The 27,609-nt window shown below is 35.7% G+C and overlaps 1 protein-coding gene across 1 annotated transcript in view; it reads left to right on the top strand.

Moving 5' to 3' along the window:
* The first annotated feature begins 2,877 nt into the window (after positions 1–2,877).
* Positions 2,878–27,609, top strand: part of LOC111059033 (protein lin-9 homolog) — a 33,023-nt gene continuing 8,291 nt past the window's right edge. Inside the window, exons 1-9 of the mRNA XM_039422651.1 lie at positions 2,878–3,137; positions 5,010–5,182; positions 7,380–7,564; positions 10,101–10,211; positions 11,507–11,642; positions 14,055–14,222; positions 16,822–16,935; positions 22,456–22,740; positions 23,399–23,605. Of these exons, the coding sequence (XP_039278585.1) occupies positions 3,119–3,137; positions 5,010–5,182; positions 7,380–7,564; positions 10,101–10,211; positions 11,507–11,642; positions 14,055–14,222; positions 16,822–16,935; positions 22,456–22,740; positions 23,399–23,605 (1,398 nt within the window). The 5' untranslated portion in view covers positions 2,878–3,118. The remainder of the gene's footprint in view (positions 3,138–5,009; positions 5,183–7,379; positions 7,565–10,100; positions 10,212–11,506; positions 11,643–14,054; positions 14,223–16,821; positions 16,936–22,455; positions 22,741–23,398; positions 23,606–27,609) is intronic.

Consider the following 27,609-nt stretch of genomic DNA (forward strand, 5'->3'; position numbering starts at 1 on the left):
AACACTTGTTAGGTCAACCTCTATCCATAGCCCAATATCAACCAAATCTGGGAGATTAGCATTTTTCATTAAATGCACGAATTAAATAACATAATAGATTTTTGCAAAAATTACACCAATGTTGGTTCAATTTCATATAATATTCATTTTTATTGCAGATGATGCCCACAAGCTTTTCGCTTGAGTGTGGTCGATGGAAAATGCAAGGGTGGAAAATTCAATTGATTTTATCATTATCATGGATTGTAATTTCTACAATATTGGCACAAGTTGCTTACAGATAGAAAAGAACACTTAGACATAGTCAAATACATTACATAAATATACTGTGATAAAGTTTGTAATTTAAGAAGTAACCAGTAAGAATATAACAGTTAGTGCCGGTTGCACAAATTGGTTCTCATGAAATTAACCACGATAAAAATTAACCGACTTTTGTGCAACCGGGCTTTAGAAATCAATCAATAGTTCGTCAATGACATTGAAACATTTCTCCTTCAGACACAACCGCAATTTTACTTTAAATAGATTTTCAGAGTCCAGCTGAAGAATTTCTGTGTTGTGGACATGATTTATAGAAAGCTGTTAGCGTCCAATTTCACCCTATAGTGAGATCCTGTTATAATGACAGTATTTGATCAACTTTAGTTTTGCTATCCTTGTCTATCATTCGACAAAGACGGTGGTACTATCCTTTTCTAGGTCCACAACGATGACAATTATGTTTTTACAGTGTAGAAATATAATTAGTTAATGCAGAGAATCGGCATCGCTATTCTTCTATCTTCATTCACTGCCATTATAACGTGGACCACACCATAGGCTCTTGGCGTTGTATATAAGTGGACATCTGCCTCAGTCATCCAGCCACTTCTCCAATTGGATTGGGTTGATCAAACGTCCATGCCTACCGGTGGGATTCGAACCCATTACCAGGTAGCACTGGCAGATTGAAGGGTGCAACGCCTTAATTTATTTATTGTCTATGAATAAATGAAATTAAATTTTCTCGGCTATCCTGGCTGGCACTCGATATAATAAAGAGGCTATAAATTAATAATTTATATTATATATTTTTGCGTATTTTGATTTCATATGTGGTTACAGTATTAATAGATTATTATTAACATATCAAATTCAGTTCAGCCAGTTTATTAGAGAATGTTTTTCAATTAATTAGTTTCTGTTCAAAGGGGTTGTTTTCATGACCCATATTATCTGAAACGGTCACTCATCGGTAGGTAAAACCTTTATAATTGTAAATGATGAATATTTTGGGGGAAATAGATTTCATACACTATTAAATTATTAAATTTTTATTTTTATTTTATCTTCCATCTCTTTATTTTTCAGCAGCTCTTTGTTCAATATGTCCGCAATTATGATGTGATTATATCAATTTCAATTTTATTGATGTCATGCATTGTACAATAATACAAAATTGACACAAGTCAAATACATAATCACATTGGTAAACTACATTTTAAAAATATTAAAATGACAAGAATCACATCATTTTAAAAGTTTCTCAATTCAAAAAATTCTATTACACTGTAAAAGAATTTTTCGATCTACATTAAGTCTTTCAACTTAATTTTCAACAAAACTTAAGAGTTAATTTCAGATATAACAGGTGGGAGAGAGTTCAATATTTTCCTGCTCATGTGATCAGGACTACCTTGGAAAAAAGACGTTCTATGAGCATCTAGTCTTTTAGAGCAGTCCTACACCTCGTGTTGTACCCGTGTATATCCGATCCTCTAGCCCAGGAATAAGCTCTATGTTTGAGTCCATGTAGTGCAGCCTTGAGTATGTATAGAAGACAGGGAAGGGTCAGAATCCTTGCACTTTTTGGAACAGTGGTTTGCAAGGTTTCTGTGAGTTTCCCCAGCATCATCCTGACCATTCGCTTCTGTGCCTTGAATACTCTGACAATTCCAATTTAATTTATTATATTATTATAAATTATAAGACTATTACTATAGTGAGTTAAGTGGAAGAGGGGGATCTTTTTGTCTCAACTACGCCCACATCACTTTTATTGTAAAGTGTAAATAAAAACCATTTATCTATCTATCATCCTATTTTGAAGGTTCTGAATAAAAGAGAGAAAACCATACAATTTATCTGTTAACGCAGTCATCAGTCTACGTCTATATATAGACAGGCTGAGCTCCTTTGTCAGCGCAAAATGCGGTCAATATACACGGTATAGACTTTTGTTAAAATGAAGCGCTTGTTTTTTAAAAGACAGTTTGCAACTTTTCTTGCATTAAACCTCTCTGGATGTTTACCTCGGCCAATCATTTAGGTTTTTAATTCCTCTTTGAATATTCAAAAATATGATTCTACAATCTATCAATAATAATAGCATCCAATTTATTAAAAAAAGCTTTGCAAGACAACTTGAAACGCCATGGCCGCCAAAGTCAAACAAGGCTTTGAATTTTAACCAATCAGAAAGCAGAATGACACACGGCGCCAAGATAGACCAGTATGGACTATGGAGTTTACTTTCAAAAATGAAGTTGATATGAAGATTTTATATTTTGGGATAAATGTGGGAAACCTAGTGAATTAATTGGGAGAACATCATTCAAATACAACATAATTATTTTTTTAAAGATATTTCACTTCTTAAGAGCTCTAAATTTGATTTCTAGAGCGGTTGCCCAGTGGATGAGAAAAACGTTTTAAAGGAGTTCCTTTCCTAGATATAACCAAATAATAACCAAAAATTCTCTATTCATATAATCATAGTTTTATCATCAATTTTAGGGTGTTTCAAGATTATTTATTGAAATTTTATAAGTCAGTGTTTATTGACCGTTACTGGTGTTGGCTGTCTATGTGCTATCCGTCGATGCTATCCTACCCACAATTCCTTCACCCATTGCAGCCAAAACACTTTTCTTGAATGCCTGTTTGAAATAGATTACCGTTTCAAGTGCTGTGTCATTGAAATAGAAATTAATGCAGTATTTTCTAAAGATGAAAATAGTTTCTACAAACAAATTTGAACTATAGAAGAGTTTTATTTCTTGTGATCAGCCACAACAGTGGTCAATAAAAGGTTCAAGGTTCACAAGGTATCACTAAAGCGGTCGTATACGTCAACATGGCGGATGAACTTGAACGTAAGTATTTCATCATCAAAGAATGATTAATTCTATCAATTAATGGCCTATCAAAGTTTTTTCAATGGTGGCAATTGATTCTCTAAACTTTATTCTCACATTTATTTCCAAAATGTATTAGCTACATTCATTGTAGACTGTAATTCAAGTAAAAGTTTAGATTCCCACTCGCTTACTCAGTTTTTGAATTTTCAAAATCAAACTCAGGCTTGGGGGTCTGTGTTATCAACTGACAATTCCATGTCTTCAATCTTTTGAAATCACGTTTGATTGTGTTGAATGTCATTCGAATTTCTTATCAATATTGACAGTAGTAATGAATGGCCTTGCCAATTTTATTGCAGTTATTATGTTAAATACCGTTCAACATATGTTTTTCCTACATAACCTAGGCTAAAACTTGAAAAAATTGCACACTTTTCATTGATCATGTATGACTTGATTTTACTGAATAAATTTAAATCCAGTGATCAATTTCAATGATCCTCGGTTTTTCTCATAGAAGTAGGAAACCAATGTTACCTTGAATTTTGCTTCTATAGCATCTACCTTAAATATATGGGTACTGTAAGTAACTTTCTATTAGAAAAATATTTTTCTTTTTGTAAAGCAGCGTTTGAAGCTTTTTTACTTAGATTCATTGAAATAATTCAACTTTTAATAATTTAAAATATTACTAAAAATCCGAAAATAATCTAGGTAAGTAAATCAAATAACTTACTGGCATAATCAAATATAATAAACTAGTTAGGCCTATAGATGTTGTACAATTACAAGCTTTTAATGATAGTCAATAAGTCTCTGATTGCATCAAAATTAGTATTTTCCTTTCTGTCTGTAAAAATCTGAATATGCAACTGTGGTTTGCGCACGCGCATTTTGCCCATGCAGACTATTTTCTAAAAAGTTGTTCAGCTTAGTGTGTTCGTGAGATTGAAACTGTGTTTGAGTACTTGAGATTTTTTTTGGAAATAAATGTCTGTCAACTAGAAATAAAACTAGGCTTACTTTATTTTTTAGTTTAGTTTCTGTAAGTCTGTTACTTGCTGGGGACTTACATCACCAGCATTGGCAAGGACACTCTGGGTCAAGAACTTGGCTAAAGACTGCTAGCAGACGCATGCTCCTACTTCACCAGCTGGCTGGTGAGGTTGGGTAGAGGCCAGGGCAAGCTGTTGATTACTCCGATAACTGCACATAGCCACTTTAGGAAACATCTCCACACAATTGGACTCAGAAATGAACACCAGATGTGTAGGATTTGTAATAAGACTGAAGAGGCTGCCAAGCATATCATACTGGATTGCAAGAGACTAGGGGCAAGGAGAATAGCCTTGTTTCGCTGCAAGCAACCAGGTGATGAATGAGATTTCAGTATTGGGAAAAAACTCCTGGATCTTGAAAAGAACACAGGTATTGGTTTGCTCAACTTACGTACTTGGGACACACAATAAGCTACGGTTGACGTGTGAGGCTCTTTGAACCTTTGGATCCTTGAATCCGTCCCATCTAAACATGATCTTGATTTCATTATTTTGGTCTTTAAAAATGTTATCTAAATTTGGGAAAGAAAAAGCACAAGGAGTAGGCTATCCTTAGTTTTTTTCTCCCAATCAGTGCTTCTTTGTAAAAAATATAAATAATATATGAAAGATCTTAGTTTTTATTATCTTTATTTTTTTGTGATCCATATTTCATCAACAAACCAATCACTATCACGTTTAGAAGTGATAAAGTGGATTGATTAGGTCGATTTTCAAACCAAAGCATTTCATATTGAAAAAACTCAACTTTTTTGTAGTCTAGGAATACACACACATTTGAAACAGCTCAATTCTACTTTGTTTGTAACTAATTTTTGTCTATTTGCAGTTTCAGATGCGTCGGAAGCGCTACTTTCCTTCAAAAACGGCGGCATGAAATTTGGTGTGGAAGAAAACAATGAAACTGGAAATATAAGCCTAAAAATGGAAGTCGATGAAGAGGAAGAAGAAGAACAATCCAAGCCAGATCCTGAACAGCCAGTTCTCAATAGACGAGGAATGGTAGGTTATGTTTTGTAAAAATTACTGCCAATCAAAGCCATCTGCAATCTCGTAAGCCATCAGTTAGAATGGTAATAATGGTCATAGATGCAGTTTTCAGTTTAACTGAGGCCTGGCAACAAGAGTGGTCAGTAAGGCAGAACATTGGAAATCCATGTATCTACATATTGCCAAAAAGCCCCCAGGTTTCGATTTACCTAGCGAAACATGGCCCACATTTAATAGTGTACGAACACATCATGGTAGATGTGTCTATTCCAAGCATTAATGGGGGAAGCAGGATGGCCACCTATCGAGAAAACCTGGAGAATCTTGATTTCCTCATGATTTTACTAACCGAGAAAAATACGGTGAAATATTCATCATGGATTTTTCATAAATTTCAATTAATTTAGTAAAGAAGTGTACAGTAACATATTCAATTATTAAACTTCCTTTAATTTTAGGTTAGCCTATGCTTTTTTAAATGCTTCTTAATGTACTGATTAAAGTTCCTCAGGTTTACTCATAAAGTTTTTATGGTCTAAGGGTGTAACTGAAGACTGTTGGCCTAGTACATTTCACATTAATTTCTGGTTTCAATCGATTTGTTAGCTTATTCTGAGTGTAAAACAGTGTAAAAAAATTTGCGCTCGCTTATCGTTTATTTTAAAATGATCATATTTTTAGTCATGATATTATCAATTAAATTTCAAAATTAAATATTTAGATGACTTCATTCTCTTTGGAATGAGACTTTCTTCAAGGTTTGAAGAAACACCAACAGCCGGAATCGGCTATGGTACTGTACATACATATATATGGCTTCATTAGCGAAAGTATGACTCAGAATACATAATACATTCTCAAATGTATTGATAACTTTGACATTGTAGTTCATTTTTGTGAGAATTTTTTCGTTTTTAACTACTCACTGAGTGTTGTAAATGGACCCTGTCCGAAAGCACTCCACACACATGAGTAGTTGAAAGTTGACTAATTCCTCACAAAAATAGACTAGTGTCAAAAATTATCAATATATTTGGAAATTTAAATAGCATTTTATTGCTATTCGCAATTCGTCATGAAAGATCAAACTGATGATTTCCATAATAAATTCTTTACGAATGTATCTTGTTCCTCAAATACCGTGTATACTCTAATTGAAATTATACTCTGGAAAACCGGGAATTACTCATGAATTTTTCATTTTAAAATGGGTGACCACCCTGATTTATTGTCAATATAGCTTATATTCATTTTCTTCTATTCTCTGATTAATAAAGTTGAGACTTGGACAATATATTTTCTTGCAAGCCCATATGACTGGAGTTACATGACTTGTAAATTGTGCTTATTAAAAAAAAATTGCTCTATAAGCATTGAATTTATGGAATCAGGACCGAATAATTAATATTAAACAAAAAACCCAATTAAATTCTGTAAATTTATTTCCATCTGTAAATCCAGACCGGTTGCATTGGACTCTAAACTCAATCTTGCATAAGATTTGACCATCTTTACTTATTGGTTTTACCGAATCACTATTCAGCCAATGGTTTTTTTTGAGATATCACAATAATTTATGGGCTATTCTATTAAATGAACTGAATTGTATACATTTAAAAAAATATTCCAGTAGGCCCAACCATTGGAGATATGAACATTGGATTCCAAATTTGATTAACATAAGATTTAACTGCCTATTTCACAACATATTAAAGCCATAAAAAATATTCAGTCAATGGTTATTGAAACTGGGTATATATTATCATTTGACAAAACAGTCGATACAGAGTTATCAAAAACGAAAGTTATCAGAGAACAAAACGTTTTTTTGGAATTTTCAATGAAGAAATTTCAAAGGCTAGATTACAAATGCATTCTAACCTTAAAATGGAAGTTTTATTGTGCATTACATTATGAGTGGATTTTGAATTCTCAATTTGAAGCTCAGTTTTTGCAGGTCGGACACAGCAATGTCTCCCGGCTACATAGGCCAAAAAGTTATTGACTCTGAATGTTTTTAATTTTTGTATTGGCCTATGAGTGCAAATGCATAAATAACAGAGTTATCAATAGAATGTATCCAGTCATAAGAACTGTCATGAAGATATTAAAATTTTGCACAATTTGGCAACATGGATATTTTAAATACTCTTTTACATTACAATAACACTTATTTCCGAGTTTAACAAAATGACATCTCTTTTTGCAGCCTCAGCGAATCAGAAAAAAGAATCGGCTGTTTTTCGACGATGACGTCATCAATCCTTTTATGACAAAACCGCGCGTCAAGAACTATCAGACAAAAACGCCGACCAAGTCGCCGAAAACGCCGCGTTCCACCCCAGCCACGCCCAAGACACCCAAAACGCCTGCCGTCGAAATTAAGAGAGAAAGGTAATTCCTAAAAAATAAATCATGTTTTTTTTTTGCTCATATAAGCTCTCAGGCTTGTGAGAGGGAAGATGATGATAGATAGATGACGTCTACTTTTTAGGTAGTCGGGATCGACGATTTATCGTCTCCTCCGAATGACGGGGTGGCCGTATCTATATGATTGTGGTGGTCAAAAACTTTTGCCCCAGTCGAGATACAAACTTGGGTTCTCTTGATTATAAAGGTGCGTTCAGATATACGTGCCGCGAACATGAGCAATTCACTTTTAATCAGCTGATGACAAGCTTTTTATATCTGTATCTTACCGTTTCTGTAAAAATACATATATAGTCAGCTGATTAAAAGTGAATTGCTCATGTTCGCGGCGCGTATATCTGTACGCACCTTTAGACCGGTGCGTTATTACTTACTCCAACGAGCCACCCAATGCTTCCTAGTTGCATTGACACCAAATTTGTCTACTAAATGGTTTTCCAAACAACACACTCAACATATTTTAATTCTTCAACTCTCATATTAGTGTGAAGGAACGACTATAGTTTGTATAGTATAAGTTGAGACTTTGAGAAAATATCCGTGTTGCCAAACTGTGCGAAATTTCAATCTTTTCATGCAATATCATATTATGGGAAGTATTCAAATTGACAACGTTGCATCGACTGTGTTACAAAATTGAATACATCCTCCTGTACGAGCTTGTATGGAAAATATTGAAATTTCGCACAATTTGGCAACAATGATATTTTCTCCTAGTCTCAAATTATTTTATACTAACTACAGAGATAGCATTATCTTATTTGCTCACATACATTACCATAATCATACATTCTAGGCTACTATTATTTCATCTCGTACTATCATATAGTAAGATACACTGTAATCTGTCAAAATTGATCTTAAACTTTATTCAAAGTTTTATCTGTCTTATAAATGAATCTTGTTCAATCAATAGAAGTGAATGTCACAATATTATAACACAATAAAGAAGACAGTTTTGGGCTATGCTTGTTGTCTTCTCCCAATCGTATTATATATTATAATTATGATTTGTGATTGTCAATGGAATAAATAGCCTAGCCTAAATAAATACACGAATATCCACAAATGAATAAAGACTGTTTGAAGTGAATGTCACAATACATAATCTGTTTCTTCTTTAGCTTCAATCATTCGATTAGTAGGTAGCTTTCTATTGATTTCTGTCCAGAGCTGTACTTTTCAGTTGTAGCTCTGGATCCCTAGATCTTTGGATACTTGCTTCAAATATTGTAGCCGAGGTCTTTTGTCTGATTATTATACCTTCCAGTATTCTGAACGTGAATTCGTTGTGTCTAAATACATGGCCAAATCAATAATCTATTTATGTTTATGCATAATATACACCGTGATTCAAAAAGAATACCACAACTTTGAAAATTGATAAAACTCTGCAAAGAATAAACGGGAGATCACTATCTGTCATCGATTCGAGGAAGCTCTAAAGTTTTTTTAGTTCCTTATTTGGAGCACCACCCCATTGGCATTCATCTGTCCGTGACAGATGAAAACTATCTGAGGCAATGGATCGGCCGCCAAGCAGCTCGAGACAGAGCACTTCATCACTGGCCTCCAAGAAGCCCTGACCTCACCCCCTGCGATTTTTTTCTATGGGGTTACGTTAAAGATAAGGTGTATTGACCGCCTCTACCAGCTAACATTGCGGAGCTCAAACAAGAAATAACAGCAGCTATACAAACTGTCACGCCCGATATGCTACTGAGGGTGTGGAACGAGTTCGAGTATCGTATTGATATCACTCGAGTGTCGGAGGGGGTTACATTGAACATATGTGAACTTGTTTTATAGTGGAGAAAAACTTATTTTGATACTCTTCATTTTGATTTATAACCCAAGTTTCAATTTATTATGTTTCCTTGATTAAATACACATTTTCAAAGTTGTGGTATTCTTTTTGAATCACGGTGTATTTCACATCAATCAATCATTAATTTACCGATACAATTATTACAATGATCTATAATAATAGTTGTCATAATCTGAAAGAGGAAAACTTAGCTTAGCTTGTAGTATTCCTCCTTCAAATTTTGATGTTAATGAAGTCCAAAAGGTTATGTGTATGTCACGCACTTCACATTCTTGGTTCGAGAATACTCCTTGAGAATGATAGGAATTTTTCATTTCAAGTCCGAGAGATATTACTTTCAACATGAAGAGAAGAAACCGATTTCTCCCTCCACAGTTTGTAGCATGGACAGAGAGGTGAGTGGAGAGGAGTAAGCATGCTGCGCACAATTGGATTCTGATACAAAAGTAGGGAGAATTCTGTTAGGTAGTGGCAGTGATTAGTGAAGGAAAGAGTATCGGGCCTCTCTGTCTTCGAGAGAGAGCCTTGTAAAAAGTAATATATTTCTCGGACTATGGTAATGTTGTTAGAAAGACATCAATTTTTCAAATCCCTATTTTGAATGGAGGATGTTATTGTAAGTATTCACTTATTTTATGAAGCAAGCAATATTTATTTGAATTATTGTTTCAGTCCTGACAGGAGGCTCGGTCAAAAGATAGGAATGCGCCTTAGAAATTTGCTGAAGCTGCCCAAAGCACATAAATGGGTATGCTATGAATGGTTCTTCAGTAACATTGACAAGTAAGTGAAAATTATTAGCCTATATTATATTATGTATTACCTCGAATTCATCAACTCACATCAACTCTGATGAAAGATAGTGGCAACCTTTCAAATGTGATCAAAGTTATTTCTTTAAACGAGATTTCACTCATTTTAATACCAATCCTCGAGTTTCTTTGAAAAAAAATTTAGACAATGGCCCATATGAATAAAACCAGAGCAAATACTCATGAGCAAGAGCATGGAGCATAAGGTTTTGCTCATGAGCAAAAGGTAGAAACAAAAGCATTTGCTCATTTTTATATGAATAAGCTTCACCTTATACTCTTACCTTATGCTCCTGCACTCTGGAGCAAATGCTCACGTATTTTAAAGATTTTTCATCAGCTGATTCGCTTTTGTAGCCTTAATTTGTTTTTATAGCTCACGGAAGCGCTAAATATGCAAGTAAGGTGCACCGCTTGTGTTTGCGTCGTCTGCTCTGTTTTCTATTTATGAATAGAGTTTTAGGTTAGTGAAGTTTAGAATTTTGAAATAATAGCATGAAAAAATGTCATCTCTATAATAATCTTCACCATATTCTTATAATAGCAATAGCCTTCTTATAATCGTCTACACTCTCATCTTCTTAAATGCCTATTTCCTATTCTATGATGGCTATCTTTATATCAGCTATCTTTTGTATTTATTCTTTTGTAGGAATAATGGTGATATATATCATGGTTGAATCTGAAAAGAGTTTTATAGTTCTCAACTATTGGTTGTGATCGTATCTGGTATAGTTTCCTCTTCCTCATACGAATTAGTTGAGCTATTTTGCTATGAGCAAAAGGTGATTAGCTGCTCTAGACTAGACTCACCTTTTTTGAAGCATTTGCTTCAAAAGTTGAGCAAATGCTCTAGTTTATTCATACAATTTTGAGTATAAGCTTTTACTTTTGAGCAAATCCTCAAACTATTTTTTTATGAGCATGAGCAAAAAGGTTTTGCTTACGTTTATTCATAGAAAATGAAGCAAATTCTCCATATTTTAGAAGTATAAGCAAATGCTCAACTTTATTCATATGGCCCAATATATGTGTTAGGTCCAAATGTGGTCAAGATTGTGGGACTTCCATATTGTAAAATTAATTGAATTGATGTGTTATGTTTAAAGTTTGTGGGTTCCTCCTGTATTGTGAAATTAACTGTATTGGTGTGTTATGCTTTTTTAATTATGTGTTATGCTTTTCAGAATACTATTCGGAGGCGACAATGATCTTATGTTTATGTTTGATGTTATGTGTTATTGAATTATGTGTTACGATTTTCAGAACACTATTCGGAGGCGACAACGATTTTACGATCTGCTTGAAAGAGACGTTTCCTGAGCTAAAGACACGTACTTTGTCGCGGGTAGAATGGTGTCGAATGCGACGTATGATGGGCAAACCCAGGAGGTGTTCACAGGTAAACTAAGTGATATTTTGGGTTTTTATTTTATCGAGTAATGTTCACTTTCAACTCAGTTCACTGTGTTTACAGGTAATCAATGTGATGTGTCAAGATTCTCATCGCGATTCACTTTCAACTAATCAGCAACTCTTCAAAACTAGTTATTTTATTGTATTTTTTTCTTTAGGGCTATTCTTGTATATAAATAAAAATAGAAATCCATTTCTCTTTTTAAAATTATTTAGTGACAACATGTTTCAAGGACAAGACTTGATAATTGAATTGAATGACTGCCTTTATTTTCCTAGAGAGCGAAGTTAGGGCGCAGTCGGCCCTCTCTTACACTTAACTCTCTATTACAAGATAACAATACAAAAAAATACAAATAATGGTATCATATAGCCGAAACATGTTGTGAATAAATAATTTTAAAAACGGTACTTGGATTTCTATTTTTATTATTATCTGGTTATTTTATTATCATCGGGTAATCAAATTCATAATTAAAAATCTTATCTCTTTAGTTAGATTCATTTTCAACTGTCTCTCAGTTCACAGTGTTCATATATAGTGAGGTCCACGTTATAATGGCAGTATTTAATTAACATTGGTGATGCTAACCCTGTCTATCATTTGTCAAAGAAGATAGCGCTATCCTTTTCTAGCTCTGCAACGTTGCCAGATTGGTTTTTAAGAATGTAGAAATATAATAACCTAATATTCCATTTCAATTATGAAAATATATCATTAAATCATCGAAAAAATAATTTCTTGGCGAATAAAATATGAATGATTTTAACAAGAATTAACAGTTAGGGCATAGCCACCTCTAATACAAGGCACCGGCCTACGATATTGCAACGTCGCAGTGCAGGCCTAGAATCTACTACATGATTGGTGAAAAAGAACAGCTGTTATTTTTTTAAATATATTGTAGTCCTCGCCTACGGCCTCGGACTTGAAAACCGATTTCGAGCCTGAAAAGTCTAATTTTCGGCCCTAGGTGCGAAATATACTATTCCGAAACCGGGTGTAGTGTGAACGGGAACTTAGCTAAATCCCAAGCTCGGGAACCGACCCTTTGTATATTACATCAGATATAAGTTATCTTCTATTGAAGGCAGTGACAAGGCAGAGAATATTGTCTACGTTATATTATCTAATTATTTTAAATCAATCATAGCTACAATATTTCTTTAGAGTAAAATAGTTACTAGAAGGCAGTGACAATGCAGAGAATATTGTCAACGTGAATTATCCAATTTTTTTAAATCAATGATAGCTACAATATTTATTTATAGTAACATAATCTTCATTTGAATTTTGAGTCTTATTGTAGCTTTACTGAAACCTGCTTAAACCAGTTATCATTTGTGTAATGGGAAGCACTGAAGAACTATCAGAATGCTGATAGGTTGATATGAATCTTACTATAGAATTCTGTATCAAAATCTTATCTATCAAGCGTAAGATAAACCAGGTTCAATGAACTCATCATCTGATAATATTAGTTCTATTATAATTGAACGAGAATCCAATTAATAATAATAATAATAGGCCTAATAATACAAAATCAGTATCCTTGAGATTATTCACACAGGTATTTTTTGTCAAGCTTGAAATTTTACTATTAGGTAAGTTATAATTTAGAAATAATAGTTATTACTCTATAAAATGGATTAGTATAACTTTTCACATTGAATATTAACCAACTTATAATACATCCACCGACATTCTAGATTTCTAATAGATTATTGACCTGACATATCAATAGTAACTATATTTGAGGATAGTTACTTTGGAGAAAGATAGTAAAACAACGTTGCTGATCCTCTGTCTCGTAAATGCCTTCTATAGACGGTAGCTGATACATCTCTATTGATGTAATATTAGCTGTTCATTCTCGTTTAAAATAATCAATTATGTTTTATTAAGCAAGAAAATATATTTTTCATATATAATTTCATAATTAAGATGAAATATTTTGTTAACTAATCATTAATTCTACATTGTTAAAAGACGATCTGGCAAAGCGAGAAAGAGATAGTGCTATCCGCTTTGTTGAATGATAGACAAGGATAGCATTACCATTGCTGATCAAACACTGCCGTTATAACGTGGACTATAAAGTGAAATTGGAATAATTCTATTGCCGTATTCAAAAATATACATGATATAATACAATAAATGAATTATATTTTGAAATGAAGTTTTTGTATTGTGTTTTTGGCGAATAAATTGAAATGTTTCTATCAAATACTATTTTCTACTATTGAGTATAATAATGTAAGTTAGTTATTTTTGTGTGTTTCTGGAGAATCAATATTACAATTTTTCATCATCGACCAAGTATTCATTTTGTCTGTTATGAAGTTTTGTCGTGTGTTTTTGGCGGATGAATTGCAATTTTTCTGTGACAAATTGCAGGCATTCTTCGACGAAGAACGGAAAGAGCTTGAGCGGAAACGAACGAAAATTCGGCTGTTGCAGCAGCGGAAAAGCAACGATCTTGCTGGCTGCAAGGAGCTACCCGACGAGATACCGCTGCAGCTCGTTATTGGCTCCAAGGTCACGGCAAGGCTACGCAAACCACAGGTACGCACACACCCACTCTTACTATACAATAGTATATATTCGAACCCTCTCATTACCAAAAAAATTTTCTTAACCAGATCACTCTCGTGCTATCGGATGGGCACGTTAAACTGTCGGTCCCGGCAAGCCAAGATACAGACAGTTGTCTTCAGTTTAAGACCATATGTGAGCGACCCCTCGATTTCTAATAAGGCCAGATTTCTTGGACTGACGGTGGATAACGATCTGTCTTGGGCTCCTCATATTGATACGGTTTTAGATAGGTTGTCTCGAGTGAACTTCCTCTTACTGCGTTTGATGTCATGTGTGCCTTTTGAATATGTAAAATCTTCATATTTTGCTCTGTTCCAGTCGGTTCTAGGGTATGGTCTGGTGTTCTGGGGTAATGCTACTAGGATTGGAGAGGTATTAATAATGCAGAAGAGAGCTATCAGAATAATGAGTAGAGCCGATAGAATAGCCCACTGTAAGCCACTTTTTGTTGAGCTCGGCATTCTTACGGTAGTGAATCTGTATATATTCAGTAGCCTTGTTCACACTCATAAGTGTAGAGAAACGCTCCAATGTAGATCGAACGTTCATGGGATTATACTCGACATAGTCATGACATCAACATTCCTTTTGTCCGTCTGGAAAGGCTAAGGTCCAGCCATCTGATAATGGGTAGACGTTTATTTAATAAATTACCCCTCAAGTTTAGAGACATGAGAACCATAGAGTTCAAAAAACTCTACATACGTGGCTCTGCGCTAACCCCTTCTATCATGTTGACGAGTTTTTTCAGCTGCCTGAATCCAGCATAGACCTGTAATGCTATAAAAACCATTGAAACCATAAAGGCATAGTAATTTGACTAGTACTCTATTATGTATGTGTTCTAATATTTTGACGTGATCTCATGCATCTATAGATGTTTCATGGATCGAGAAATATATCTATCTACCTATCATTATGATGAAAAATTCTTTAGTCTGATTTTTATTCTAATATTGGCGTATGAAGGAGGCTCCTTTTTCCTCTTATATTATCCTTGAAATGCAAAATTTCCAAAAACCTTGTATATACGTCGACGCGCAATTAAAAAAGGAACATACCTGTCAAATTTCATGAAAATCTATTACCGCGTTTCGCCGTAAATGCGCAACATTTAAACATGAAGAGAAATGCCAAACCGTCGACTTGAATCTTAGACCTTACTTCGCCCGGTCAATTAAATCTATCCGTCAGGGAAATGCTTCGAGAACAATTTTTCGAATTTACGTTTTTGTATCTCCGATTTTTGTTGTTTATTATTTTTTCGCTGCTCCATTTGAGGTTAAATTATTTATCTATCATTATTTGTGATTTTTCAGTTGTTTATTTATTGATATTTATTCCTCATAAATTAATCCACAAAATAATTCAATACAATAGGGGTTTTTCAATAGACACTGCAATCTTCCTAATCGAATTAATGTAAAAAATCAAAATATTAGGTTTGGGAATAATATATTGGTTGTTTATTCTATGTTAGAAGTCTCTCGCTGGTGACAAAACATGCATGATGAACATGTGTGTGTGTGTGAACATGATGACATGAATGTTTATCATTTTGTTGTTAGGATGACATGAATGTTTATCATGCATGTCCTACCGTCAGCCGTAAGGTGTGTACAGATATACGCGCCGCGAACATGAGCAATTCACTTTTAATCAGCTGACTATATATCTGTATTTTTACAGAAACGGTAAGATACAGATATAAAAAACCTTGGCATCAGCTGAATAAAAGTGAATTGCTCATGTTCGCGGCGCGTAAATCTGTACACACCTTAAGGCTGACGGTAGGACATGCATGATAAACATTCATGTCATCCTAACATTTAGGAGTTAACCTAGCTCCACAGTACAGGCTGGTTGCTTGGCTGAATCGGACTAGGCGTTGAGACAGCAAATAATAGCAGCGTTGGTGGGAATACGAGCGGCCGCAGTAACATCTTCCACCCAGCAATGGTCGGCGTAGTTCCGCCTAGCGGACAGACGAAAGATCAAACCAGTCGGTTATTTGATCCCTCCAGCCAGGCTCAGCCAAGCAGCCGAGACAATAGAACAATGGAGTTGCGGTCTTATTCGCGTTCATCAGCAGTTTTCTTTCTCACGATTATTTTGATTTTTGTGTGTCAATAATAACTCCAGTCACCAGTTAAAAGTTACCAGAAAGGTGGTGTACTACCATATTAATGACTTTTCATGATGATTTTTAATTATTTAAAAACATTGTTGACATTCTGAGCCTTTAGTCTAAACTTGGGGTCGCTGAGAACGAATCTGCAATCAGAATTTCTCTATCACGAAAAAATCCAGCTGTTGATCTTCCGGCAACCGTTAACAGTCATCCTGCAATGCGGCCGAAACACTTCCAAGCCAGACACCCATCTCGAATGACAACAACGCCAAGCTGTAAGAAACCATCCTGCACTGCGGCGCTAGGTTTAGGGGTAGTAATTGGATCGTAATGCAGATCCTGAAGTGGAGATGCTTTAATGATAAGGATACATTCAAAACTGATGCTTTTGTCGAAATATTTCCTGTTTTGTGAACTGATTGATTGATGTTTCAGGATGGCATTTTCACTGGCTGCATAGACGCGGTAGACACGTCGAACAACACGTATCGAGTCACCTTTGAGCGACAGGGGCTTGGTACACACTCCGTGCCTGATTTCGAAGTGCTGGTTAGTACATTTAATTGAAGAAGATTTTTTTATTAGTTTTTGTTTTCTTGGGTCAACTGAATTTTGTGTCAAAGAATAAAAAATATACAAACGCTTTGCACAAACCTTAGTTCAGTCTTGTAAATGTCATAGAGAAAATATAGCATAACAAGATATCCCATGGTATATGTCGTTTATGTTTCAAGTTTCAACCGAGCTTTTGCTAACTAAAACCGTTAACTCTCGACTGCTATCAATTATTACTGTTTTGTTGGGGTGAGAGTGTAAAGGTGCGTACAGATATATGCGCCTCCAACACACTCCGCGCACGCTCCGCCTTCGCTCCGCAATCGCTCCGATCATGAACGTTACGGGAGATGTTAGCTCTTCTCGCGTTCCACTCTTGCTCCCCGGTGGATCATCAATCGATCTGCTCGAGTGACGTTCGATTGCGGAGCAGAGCGAAAGTCTGTACGCACCTTAAGAATGACACAGTATGAGAGAATACCAGCGTCACGTAATTTCACTAAAACTACCAGGATTACCGGCTTGAGTTAACAGTGAAATTTGAAACATAAACGACCTATGCCATAGGATCTTATGCTATCTTTTCTCTGGTATCACCATAAATGATACAGTATCACCACAGAATGATACAGTATTACCACAAAATGATACAGTATCAACACAATATGATACAGTATCATCTCTACTTGATACACAACACCATGGGTTATCTTCTTAGGCTATCTTTTCTCTATGATACAGTTTAGATGCCATTACGGCAGTGGTATGTTTAGTCCAAAGACCTTGAAGAGATATAGACCCACAATGCCTATGCCTTCCCAATGATAGCTCTTACTTGAAATTGAAGGCCGCCATTGGTGGCCTATCTATGATACAGTTTAGATGCCATTACGGCAATGGTATGCTTAGTCCAAAGACCTTGAAGAGATATAGACCCACAATGCCTATGCCTTCCCAATGATAGCTCTTACTTGAAATTGAAGGCCGCCATTGGTGTATTTTAGCACGAGTTATATCTCATATACGAGATATCTTCTTCTTCTTCTTCTTCTTTGGCTGTGCCTTATCCCATTTAAATTGGGTCGGCGTTCCTTCCTCTTAGTCTGCCTCTCCACAACGCCCTATCCAATGCTTGCTCTCTCCTCCAACCACTCTCCCGCAAGTCAGCCGCTATTCTATCTCCTCACCTCATCCTAGGTCTACCTCGTCCTCTCACACCATCCAAAACCAAATCCTGCACTCTTCGTCCAACATAATCCTCCTCCCGTCGCTGTACATGCCCAAACCACCTCATCCTTGTCTCCTACATTTTCTTTCCCAGTGGTCCAACTTTTACAGTTCCTCTGATCAATTCATTTCTTATTTTATCTCTTCTTGTAACCCCACACATCCATCTTAACATTTTCATCTCAGTCACTTCCTGTTTCTTTGAAATGGGCCATGTTTCTGTTCCATACAGCATAGCTGGCCTCACAACTGATCTATACACTTTTCCCTTCATTTGACAATTCACTCTCTTATCACAAAGAACACCACTCATTTTTCTCCAGTTCATCCATCCACAATTTATTCTATGCTGTATTTCCACATGAAGCCCTCCATCTCTCTGTACACTTGAACCCAGGTACTTAAAACTTGCAACTGGTTGGAGTTGGTTCTCTTTAAGCTGTAAGGGTAGCCCATCATTGTTTCCCAATACCATTTACTCTGTTTTTGATCGGCTAATTTTCAGTCCCCTTTCCTCCAAAGTCTTCCTCCAGCTTTCCAGCCTCTCTTCCAACTGATCTTTGGTAGGTTCACAGAGCACGATGTCATCTGCAAATAGCATGCACCATATACGAGATATATGTTTGTAATATTATAGATTGAAAAGGCTTTGGTATGTAATAATCTTATAGGTTGCTCCCTCAATGGCCGATTTCAATTCCAAGTACGACACTAGCGCTGCATGTGACTCTATGCATCTTTAAGGTCTTTGGTTTAGTGTATATTAAGCCAGATTCACTCGTACAAATGTATAGGCAGTGTTAAGGTGCGTACAGATTTACGCGCCGCGAACATGAGCAATTCACTTTTAATCAGCTGATGCCAAGCTTTTTATTATAAATATTTTAAGTGTGAAATAAAAAATGAATAAATACTGGTGGTTTGGAACTTATCTAAAACTGTAGGTCCATTCATCTCGCATTATCATTTTTTTTATCTGTATCTTACCGTTTCTGTAAAAATACAGATATAATCAGCTGATTAAAAGTGAATTACTCATGTTCGCGGCGCGTATATCTGTACGCACCTTTACATGACCATGCCAAACTGTCGTGTTGACAGTAGATTTGACATTTGGTATGAAGAAAATTAAGTCGTGTTTACACCATAGTTGTTAACTGAGGTTTCAATAAATTGCGGCAACTTGTTGCCAATTTCTTGAGAAGCACAGCAACGTGTTCTCAACTTTTGGAAATGAAAAAACAAGAATTGAGTTACTGCTGTTTCCCACACAATGTGGGAAACACTGAGAAAGTTGCCAATTAAATGTTCCCCTAAACGAGTCCACGCCGACTACGCTCTTGGTAAAAAATGGAAAAAATATTGTAAGTGTGAAATAAAAAACAAATAAATAGCCTACCTGTGGTTTGGAACTTACCTAAAACTGTAGGTCCATTCATCTCGCATTATCATTCGCCTCATCATCCACGCACAAGCCTGGAGCTCATGTGGGCATCATCACCCTCATCAAAAAAATAAATGTCTCCGGGTAGAGAGATATATTTCATGTAGTAAAGAAGAGAATTCAATGAATTACAGCCGTAAGCAAACAACCTCAGGAATCTAATGAAATAAAATTTATTTATGGAAAGTTTTTTCAAAATTGGCTCAACTTTTATTGCTGTACATTTGAGCTTTTTTGCAAAAAGTTGGCGACTTTTTTATAGAAAATATTTCTAAACAGCGTTTTGTTGGCAATTTTGGTGTAGCCTAAACGCAGCTTTAGGTTTGACAAACCAGGAAAAGGCTGATGAACAGTAGTTCCATTTTGAAACTCTTATCTGAATAAAACAGATGCTTCAAACTTGACTTACTTGAATCGTGTTTTAATAGTGTGAATATTGGGAGGGTAATATTGTAGTTGTTTCTGTGTATATTATATTATTTTTCAGGTTTTTGAACTGGAATGAACTTTGATTTCTACCGTATGTTGAACCCTGCGTTTTTAGTGTGAGAATTGACTCTGTCTTGTTTGAATTTGCTAACTTGTTTCTTAGTTGTCGAATTGAAGCAATTTTCGTGCATTTTTCAAATACTGTTTCAATTTCATGCCGAAAAAGCCACTATATTTGAAGATTGTACGAGCATTGACCTTTTTGCAGCTTTGGCTTTTCCACTGGAAGTTATGCTCAATGCTCGTGGAGGGGGAATAATTTTCAGTAAAAAAGGCCACAGTTCGAATTGAGACGTAACCGGGGAAAACATGTAACGGTGAGCGATCCTCGGTCCTCTGAATGGATCTGTTTTCCATTCAGAGGGACAAATTGACAAGCTCTCGTTATATTATCATCAATTTTTATCTAGTTTGCAGAAGAAACCGATAAAATTAGTAGAAGTAGAATTAGGAGATTAATTGCGTGGGTGAATCTGATTAAAGTGTAGTGAGTCTTCTTAAATCATATGTGAGTGTTTCTAAAGAGTCAAAATTTAAATTAAGGAAATGGTGAGTGCCCAACTTTTGTTGTTTTCTAAAGCTGCGTACAGATATACGCGCCTCCAACCCGCTCCGCGTAAGCTCCGCCCTCGTTCTGCCATCGCTCTGCAATCGCTCCGCCCCCGATCTGCAGTCGCACCGATCATGAACGTTACGGGAGATGTTAGCTCTTCTCGCTTCCACTCTTGCTCCCCGGTCGATCATCAATCGCTCTGCTCGAGTGACGTTCGGTTGCGGAGCAGAGCGAAAGTCTGTACGCACCTTTATATAGCTCAAAAATTTTAGTTACATAGAATGACTGAGGCCCGAATTTAGTTGCAGCAATTTAGCAGGTTCCCAAAATGTATAGATTGAAATTGAATATACCTTCTTTTCTGAATCAGTTACTGAGTAGCTCTGTTTGAAAATTTGACATGATTTCTATTGATTCGTTAATGAGTTCAATAAACCTGAGGTTGAATTTTACAAGTATTTTTCATTGAAGATCCTGGCTCACAGTTACTATAGCTGCTAGAATAGATGAAAATCGAATAATGATGATAATCTGTGCATTTGAATGAACGAATCCACTAAAAGCTCCCAACCAATCAAGGATTCAAACATAAGTTTAGTGGTATAATTTCAGCAAATATTATAGAAGAGTAAAAACAACCCCTCCGTTTACAGTGTAGACGCAACCTTCCATTTCTGTAGATTTCACATGAGTGAATAATACAAAATTGATCCTAAATTTATAATCTCTGTTTTTAATAATACACATGTCGTCGATCTGTATTTATTTTTTTACAAACCAGGAAAAGACTGATGAACAGTTCCATGTTGAAGCTTTTATTGCTGTAAATTTGAGAACAGCAGCTTTTTTACAAAAATTTGACAACTTTTTTGTAGAAAAATATTTCTAAACAGCGTTTTGTTGGCAATTTTGGTGTAGCCTAAACGCAGCTTTAGGTTTGACAAACCAGGAAAAGACTGATGAATAGTATCAATTTCATTCATTTATTCATAGACAATAGATACAATGCAGGTAAAAACAAGAGGCATTCGCCCAAAACTGCTTTAAACCTTAATTTGAATACACAGTCTAGAGGTTATGTAAATGACTAGAAATGCTGATTCGCATGGATACAATACTAGAAATAGAGGAGACTATGCTTCACTGTATCACAGAACAGCTCTTTTTGAGAAAAAACCTACATATATGGGCCTTAAATTTATTAGAAAGCTTCCTACTCACTTGAAAAATTGTGAAGATGTCGATATTTTTGAGAAGGAGTTAGAAAGTTTTTTGATTGTAGGAGTATTCTATACCACAGAAGAGTTTGTGTGTAGAGAGGGTTCCTTTGTGTGATTTTATTTTATTAATTTTTTTTGTAATACTATATATGTATTATAAATTTTTGACAATTCCTATACTCTGATTAGAGTCTCTGGGAAGCTTTAAAAACAAACAAACAAATGATTCACACACTATTTTGAGTCCTAAAGAATGTATCTACTACAATTTTGAATTTATCAGATTCATTAATTTCAAAATACAAATCCAAACAAAAATCTTCCTTCACAATCACAAGAAATATTAAAAAATTTCACTTAAAACCACAAATTATACTCATGTTTGATATGCTTATCTGAATAAAAACAGAAGATGCTTTAATCAAACGTACTTAAATCGTTTTGATGCATCAATCTATTTCTGTAGATTCCACATAAGTGAATAATACGAAATTGATTATAAATTTATAATCTCTGTTTCAAATCATTATGTTGATCGGTATATATTTTATTTTTGCAAAAAATGTTTGTTTGTTTTTTAGTCCAACGATCCTCCGGAAACGATATCGATAGCGTCGTACGTGGCGATGTTCCGTCCGCGTCCGTCGAGCGGCGTGGCGGGGGGATTGACAGCGCTGGGTGGCGGTGCGGGGGGTCTGGGGGGCAGCGCCTTGAAGCCAGTCTACCCCAAGCTGACGCTGAACGACGCCAGCAGTCTCACTTCGGCCGCCCATGCTGGCACGGGAGGCCAGCGGCAGATGACGCTCTATCCGATCGGCGAGGATCACAAGATTGGGGACTACCCGGTCAAGATACTCGAGAAAATTGTGAGTTTTTCTATTTTATTTTTGAAACCATAAAATAAACTTACTTGTGTCAGTTACAAGGAAAAGGAGTCTCCTTTGAACGCTAATATTACCGTAAAAATTAGACTTTAGAATTATTCATCATAAATCAGCTGTCTAGTGGATTTTTTGAAATTCTGCATTTTAAGGATAATTCAAAAGGAAAAGGAGTTTCCTTTGAACGCTAATATTACCGTAAAAATCAGACTTTAGAATAAAATTATTCATCATAAATCAGCTGCCTAGTGGACTATAATACTACCCGTTCAAAAACATCGAACATCTTGAAAATGTATCTTTCAATCAACGTTAGTAATATCGGTGGCCCAAAAGGATATTGAATTGGAATCCAGGAAGAAGGAAGAGGGGAAGACCACCTGAAACTTGGATGAAGCAAGTGAAGAGTGACATGCGCGAGAGGAATTTAGCAGAGGGAGATTGGATGGATAGAGTGAGATGGCATGTGGGATGTGAGAGACGGCTTGAGCTGTAAATTGAACTCGCGATATATTTATATAGATATAATAATAATTTATTATTCTTTACCTATCCTATAAACTATACCTAGGCAGGCAAATTATTAAATAAACCTTCACCAATGAAACCGTGATAACTGAATGTTTAATGTTTTCAATTTCAGGTGAGACTAAACAACATCCTGAACATCAAGCGGATCCGAGTGGACCAGCTGCGGGAGATGAACGACACGTACGAGCGTAAAACCTCGTTCAACGAGCCGATCCCGAGTGACTTTCAGAAGCAGTATGCTCAGCTCGTCATTGAACTTGAGTTCATCAATGACAATCTCAAAACTATGCTCAACGATGTACAGCTATATTGCCAAGAGGTCAGTGCACTTCAATTCAACTTACTATTGAAATGGAATAGAAACCATAAAGTACCCTTTCCATAGGTTAGTTTATTGAAGCACAACATGTTTCGACTGAATTTCTTTTTCCTCCACCTCCTGTCTAAAGTGCTTACTTTACTCCCTGGGACATAATACTAAAGTGTCACTTTTTCGCTCTCGGGAGGAAAAAACAGGAAAACTCCCTAGAGCGTAAAAGTAACTCCATTTAAATAACATGGGAAGCATCTTCATTTTAAAAACGTACATTATTTGAAATAGGTTAGAAAGTCTAAGCTCAGATGAGGAAGCATATAGATTAGTCATTAAACCAACTAAATTCAATACCTCAACCAGACATTTGATCAATATGCGAAATTTATGTTTGTATACTAAAATTATTACAAACTTCATATCACTATACCAAAAAATGTATAAATATTTTTATATTCCATGTTATTCAAAATACCAGCCAACGAATATTCCTCATTAACTAATCAAATTTGAAACGGGAACAACTTCATCATAGTTGTAGTTGTGGCGGCTATTGTTGCTACAACTTTTGCCGACAGATAGCGCAGCCCAGTTGTTTACTTTTTGGATTATGTTGTAACACATTGTTTGGTCACGCACGTTTTTAAAAATTATTTTATTTGCAGTTTTTATAAAACTGTAGGTGGAGGAAAAATGTTGTTTTCTATTCCAACGATCCTCCGGAAACGATATCGATAGCGTCGTACGTGGCGATGTTCCGTCCGCGTCCGTCGAGCGGCGTGGCGGGGGGATTGACAGCGCTGGGTGGCGGTGCGGGGGGTCTGGGGGGCAGCGCCTTGAAGCCAGTCTACCCCAAGCTGACGCTGAACGACGCCAGCAGTCTCACTTCGGCCGCCCATGCTGGCACGGGAGGCCAGCGGCAGATGACGCTCTATCCGATCGGCGAGGATCACAAGATTGGGGACTACCCGGTCAAGATACTAGAGAAGATTGTGAGTTTTTCAATTTAATTTTTGAAACTATAAAATAAACTTACTCGTGTCAGTTACTTGAGTTTGTCTCAGCGTTACTTAATTGACCGAGCGAAGTGAGGTCAAGATTCAAGTCGACTGTTTTGCATTTCTCTTTATGTTTATATTTTTACTTTCCTTGCCCTTCTACATAGGTAAGGAAAGTATTGCTTTCCAAAAAAAATTAAGGTACCCTAATTTCAAGTTTTCTATACGTTTCAAGGTCCCCTGAGTCCAAAAACATGATTTTTGGGTGTTGGTGTGTGTGTGTGTGTGTGTGTGTGGACACGATAACTCCATTCCTAATCAACCGATCGACTTGAAATTTTAAACTTAAGGTCCTAATACCATGAGGATCTGACAATAAGAAATTCAATAAAATTGAATTCAAAATGGCGGAAAAAATGGTGGATAATTACTAAAAAAACCATGTTTTTCACTGTTTTCTCGAAAACGGCTCTAACGATTTTCTTCAAATTTATACCATGGATAGCTATTTATAAGCCCTATCAACTGACATGAGTCTCATTTCTGGGAAAATTGCAGGAGCTCCGTAATATTCTTTTGAAAAACGGCGGATAATCACTAAAAAACCATGTTATTCACGGTTTTCTCAAAAACGGCTCTAACGATTTTCTTTAAATTCATACCATGGATAGCTATTTATAAGCCCTATCAACTGACATGAGTCTCATTTCTGAGAAAATTGCATGAGCTCCATAATATACTTGAGAAAAATGGCGGATGATTACTAAAAAAACCATGTTTTTCACGATTTTCTCAAAATAACTTGACCGATTTTTTTCAAATTCAAACTCTGTATAGTTATTTATCAGCTCTATCTATTAACTGGCATGAGACTCCTTTCTGGGAAACTAATGGGGGTCCACCCCATCCTTGAGAAATGGACTTTGTAACCTCCTTCTCGTGCATGAGGTAGGTAGGTAGAGCAGTTCATAAAAAGAACACATAGTCGAGATATTTCATCTGTAGAACAGTTGTTTTGACGACTTTAAAAAAATGACGACTAAAAAAAAAAATATCGAATTTCACAATTTACACAAAGGAAAAAAGTACTCTGAAAACAATTATTTATACACATATACAAAAGATTGATCGTAGTTTCAAATATGAGCAAGGAAAGTTTTGTGAGTGTACCACACCAGATTTTTGTATTCATGTTCCGCATTTACAGCGAGACGCAGCAATAGATTTTCATAAAATTTGACAGGTATGTTCCTTTTTGAATTTCGCGTCGACGTATACATACGGTTTTTTGAAATTCTGCATTTTAAGGATAATTCAAAAGGAAAAGGAGTCTCCTATGAACGCTAATATTACCGTAAAAATCAGACTTTAGAATTATTCATCATAAATCAGCTGTCTAGTGGACTATAATACTACCCGTTCAAAAACATCGAACATCTTGAAAATGTATCTTTCCATCAACGTTAGTAGACAGTTGTCTACTAACTTTGTCTTTCCATAAGCTGAGGCCATGATTCTAGTTTGGAGCTATTGACAGAATTTTTTTTATATTTTTCTTTTTTAATCTGATAAAAAATTGCAACAAATATTATTGAAAAGAAATTGATTTTTATAAAACCATGAAAAGTGAGAAATGAAGTTTGTATGAAATCAGCATTATTGTAGTTTATTTTGTTAATTTCAACACACCGATTTTTCGCCAACACGACAACACAGAATGTTCTCTGATGGGTTAATTGGATTGGCGTATCGACGGCAGCCAGACCTGATAACAGCGCTCACACATTCCGGGACGACACGTCACGGTACGATAGGACAGAAAGCTCTATGTTTATTTAGGATTTTTTCTAGACATTTTAAATTGATAAACAAACTATTTATTAATATTTTTGAGAAAACATGACAACAGGTCAATGTAACTTACTGAGCGCGAGGTCTACTGTTCACAGATCTACTAGTAGTTTTATTGACAGCAATTTTGTTTTTCAATTTACATTTAATTTTTGTTTTGTTTTAGAACAGTTTTATGAGTTTGAATACTTTTGTTGTTTCATAGAAGCCAGACTTCATAGAAGCCGGCTAAAAATGCAAATGGGGGCATTAAATGAGTTTATGTTTGGATTAACCTTCCGGCAGTCGCGCTGTTGTAAAAAAGTACAACAGTGTCAGTTTTTCTGCACAAAATTACTGAATAGGGTGGTGTCAGTGAATGAGTCACCTATGCATTCCAAAACTTTCTCCCAATCACTCCACTGAGTTGCAGTATCAACCGAGCAATGGTTTAGTCTTTAGGTGCCATTTAGTCGCGACAGTGTATAAGTAGTGTATATGATAGGGAAAGAGACTGCCAACGAACCAATAACACAGAATTGTTGGCTTTGCTTGGTGTACGTTATTGGGCTACGAAAAGGTAATCATGCAAATGTTCATAGACGTAAAATAACCCAGTGAGATGGAAATATTAATATGCAATTAATTAATATGTTTTGACAGTAAACAGAGTACATAATACATAGAAAATAGGATGTTGTGAAAATTACAACACGCGAATGCTCGTGTGATTGAGTAGGGCGCGACTTCCGGAAGGTTAAGTTTAGGGCTAGGGAGAAGTTGATTAAAGGACAAGGGAGATCTGGGCTAGGTTGGACAATTTTCATTTAAACACACCCAGCAAAATTGCAAATATATTTCCATTATGAAGAATATACGAAAAAAAGTGCTTTGAAATATGATCACTGTAAATAGTGATAAGTCAAAATACCCATACTAGTCAAAAAGCTCAGAAGTTCATCTTGCTTTTACACCAAGAAAAGTAGGCTATTACTTGAGTGATCCTACCAAAATTTAGAGTTGGGAAACCATCTCATTTTCAATTGTTGAAACTATCCTTCATACTAGGGTAGCATTGGAGGGGGTGATTTCTTTATTTATTTTCCCACTCGTCATTTATAAAACTGCAACATACAAGGAAGCAGCACTCCTAAAATTTATGACAAGTTAAAACTTACTATA

This window comes from Nilaparvata lugens, chromosome 3 (assembly GCF_014356525.2).
Source record: "Nilaparvata lugens isolate BPH chromosome 3, ASM1435652v1, whole genome shotgun sequence".
Classification (NCBI taxonomy): domain Eukaryota; kingdom Metazoa; phylum Arthropoda; class Insecta; order Hemiptera; family Delphacidae; genus Nilaparvata; species Nilaparvata lugens.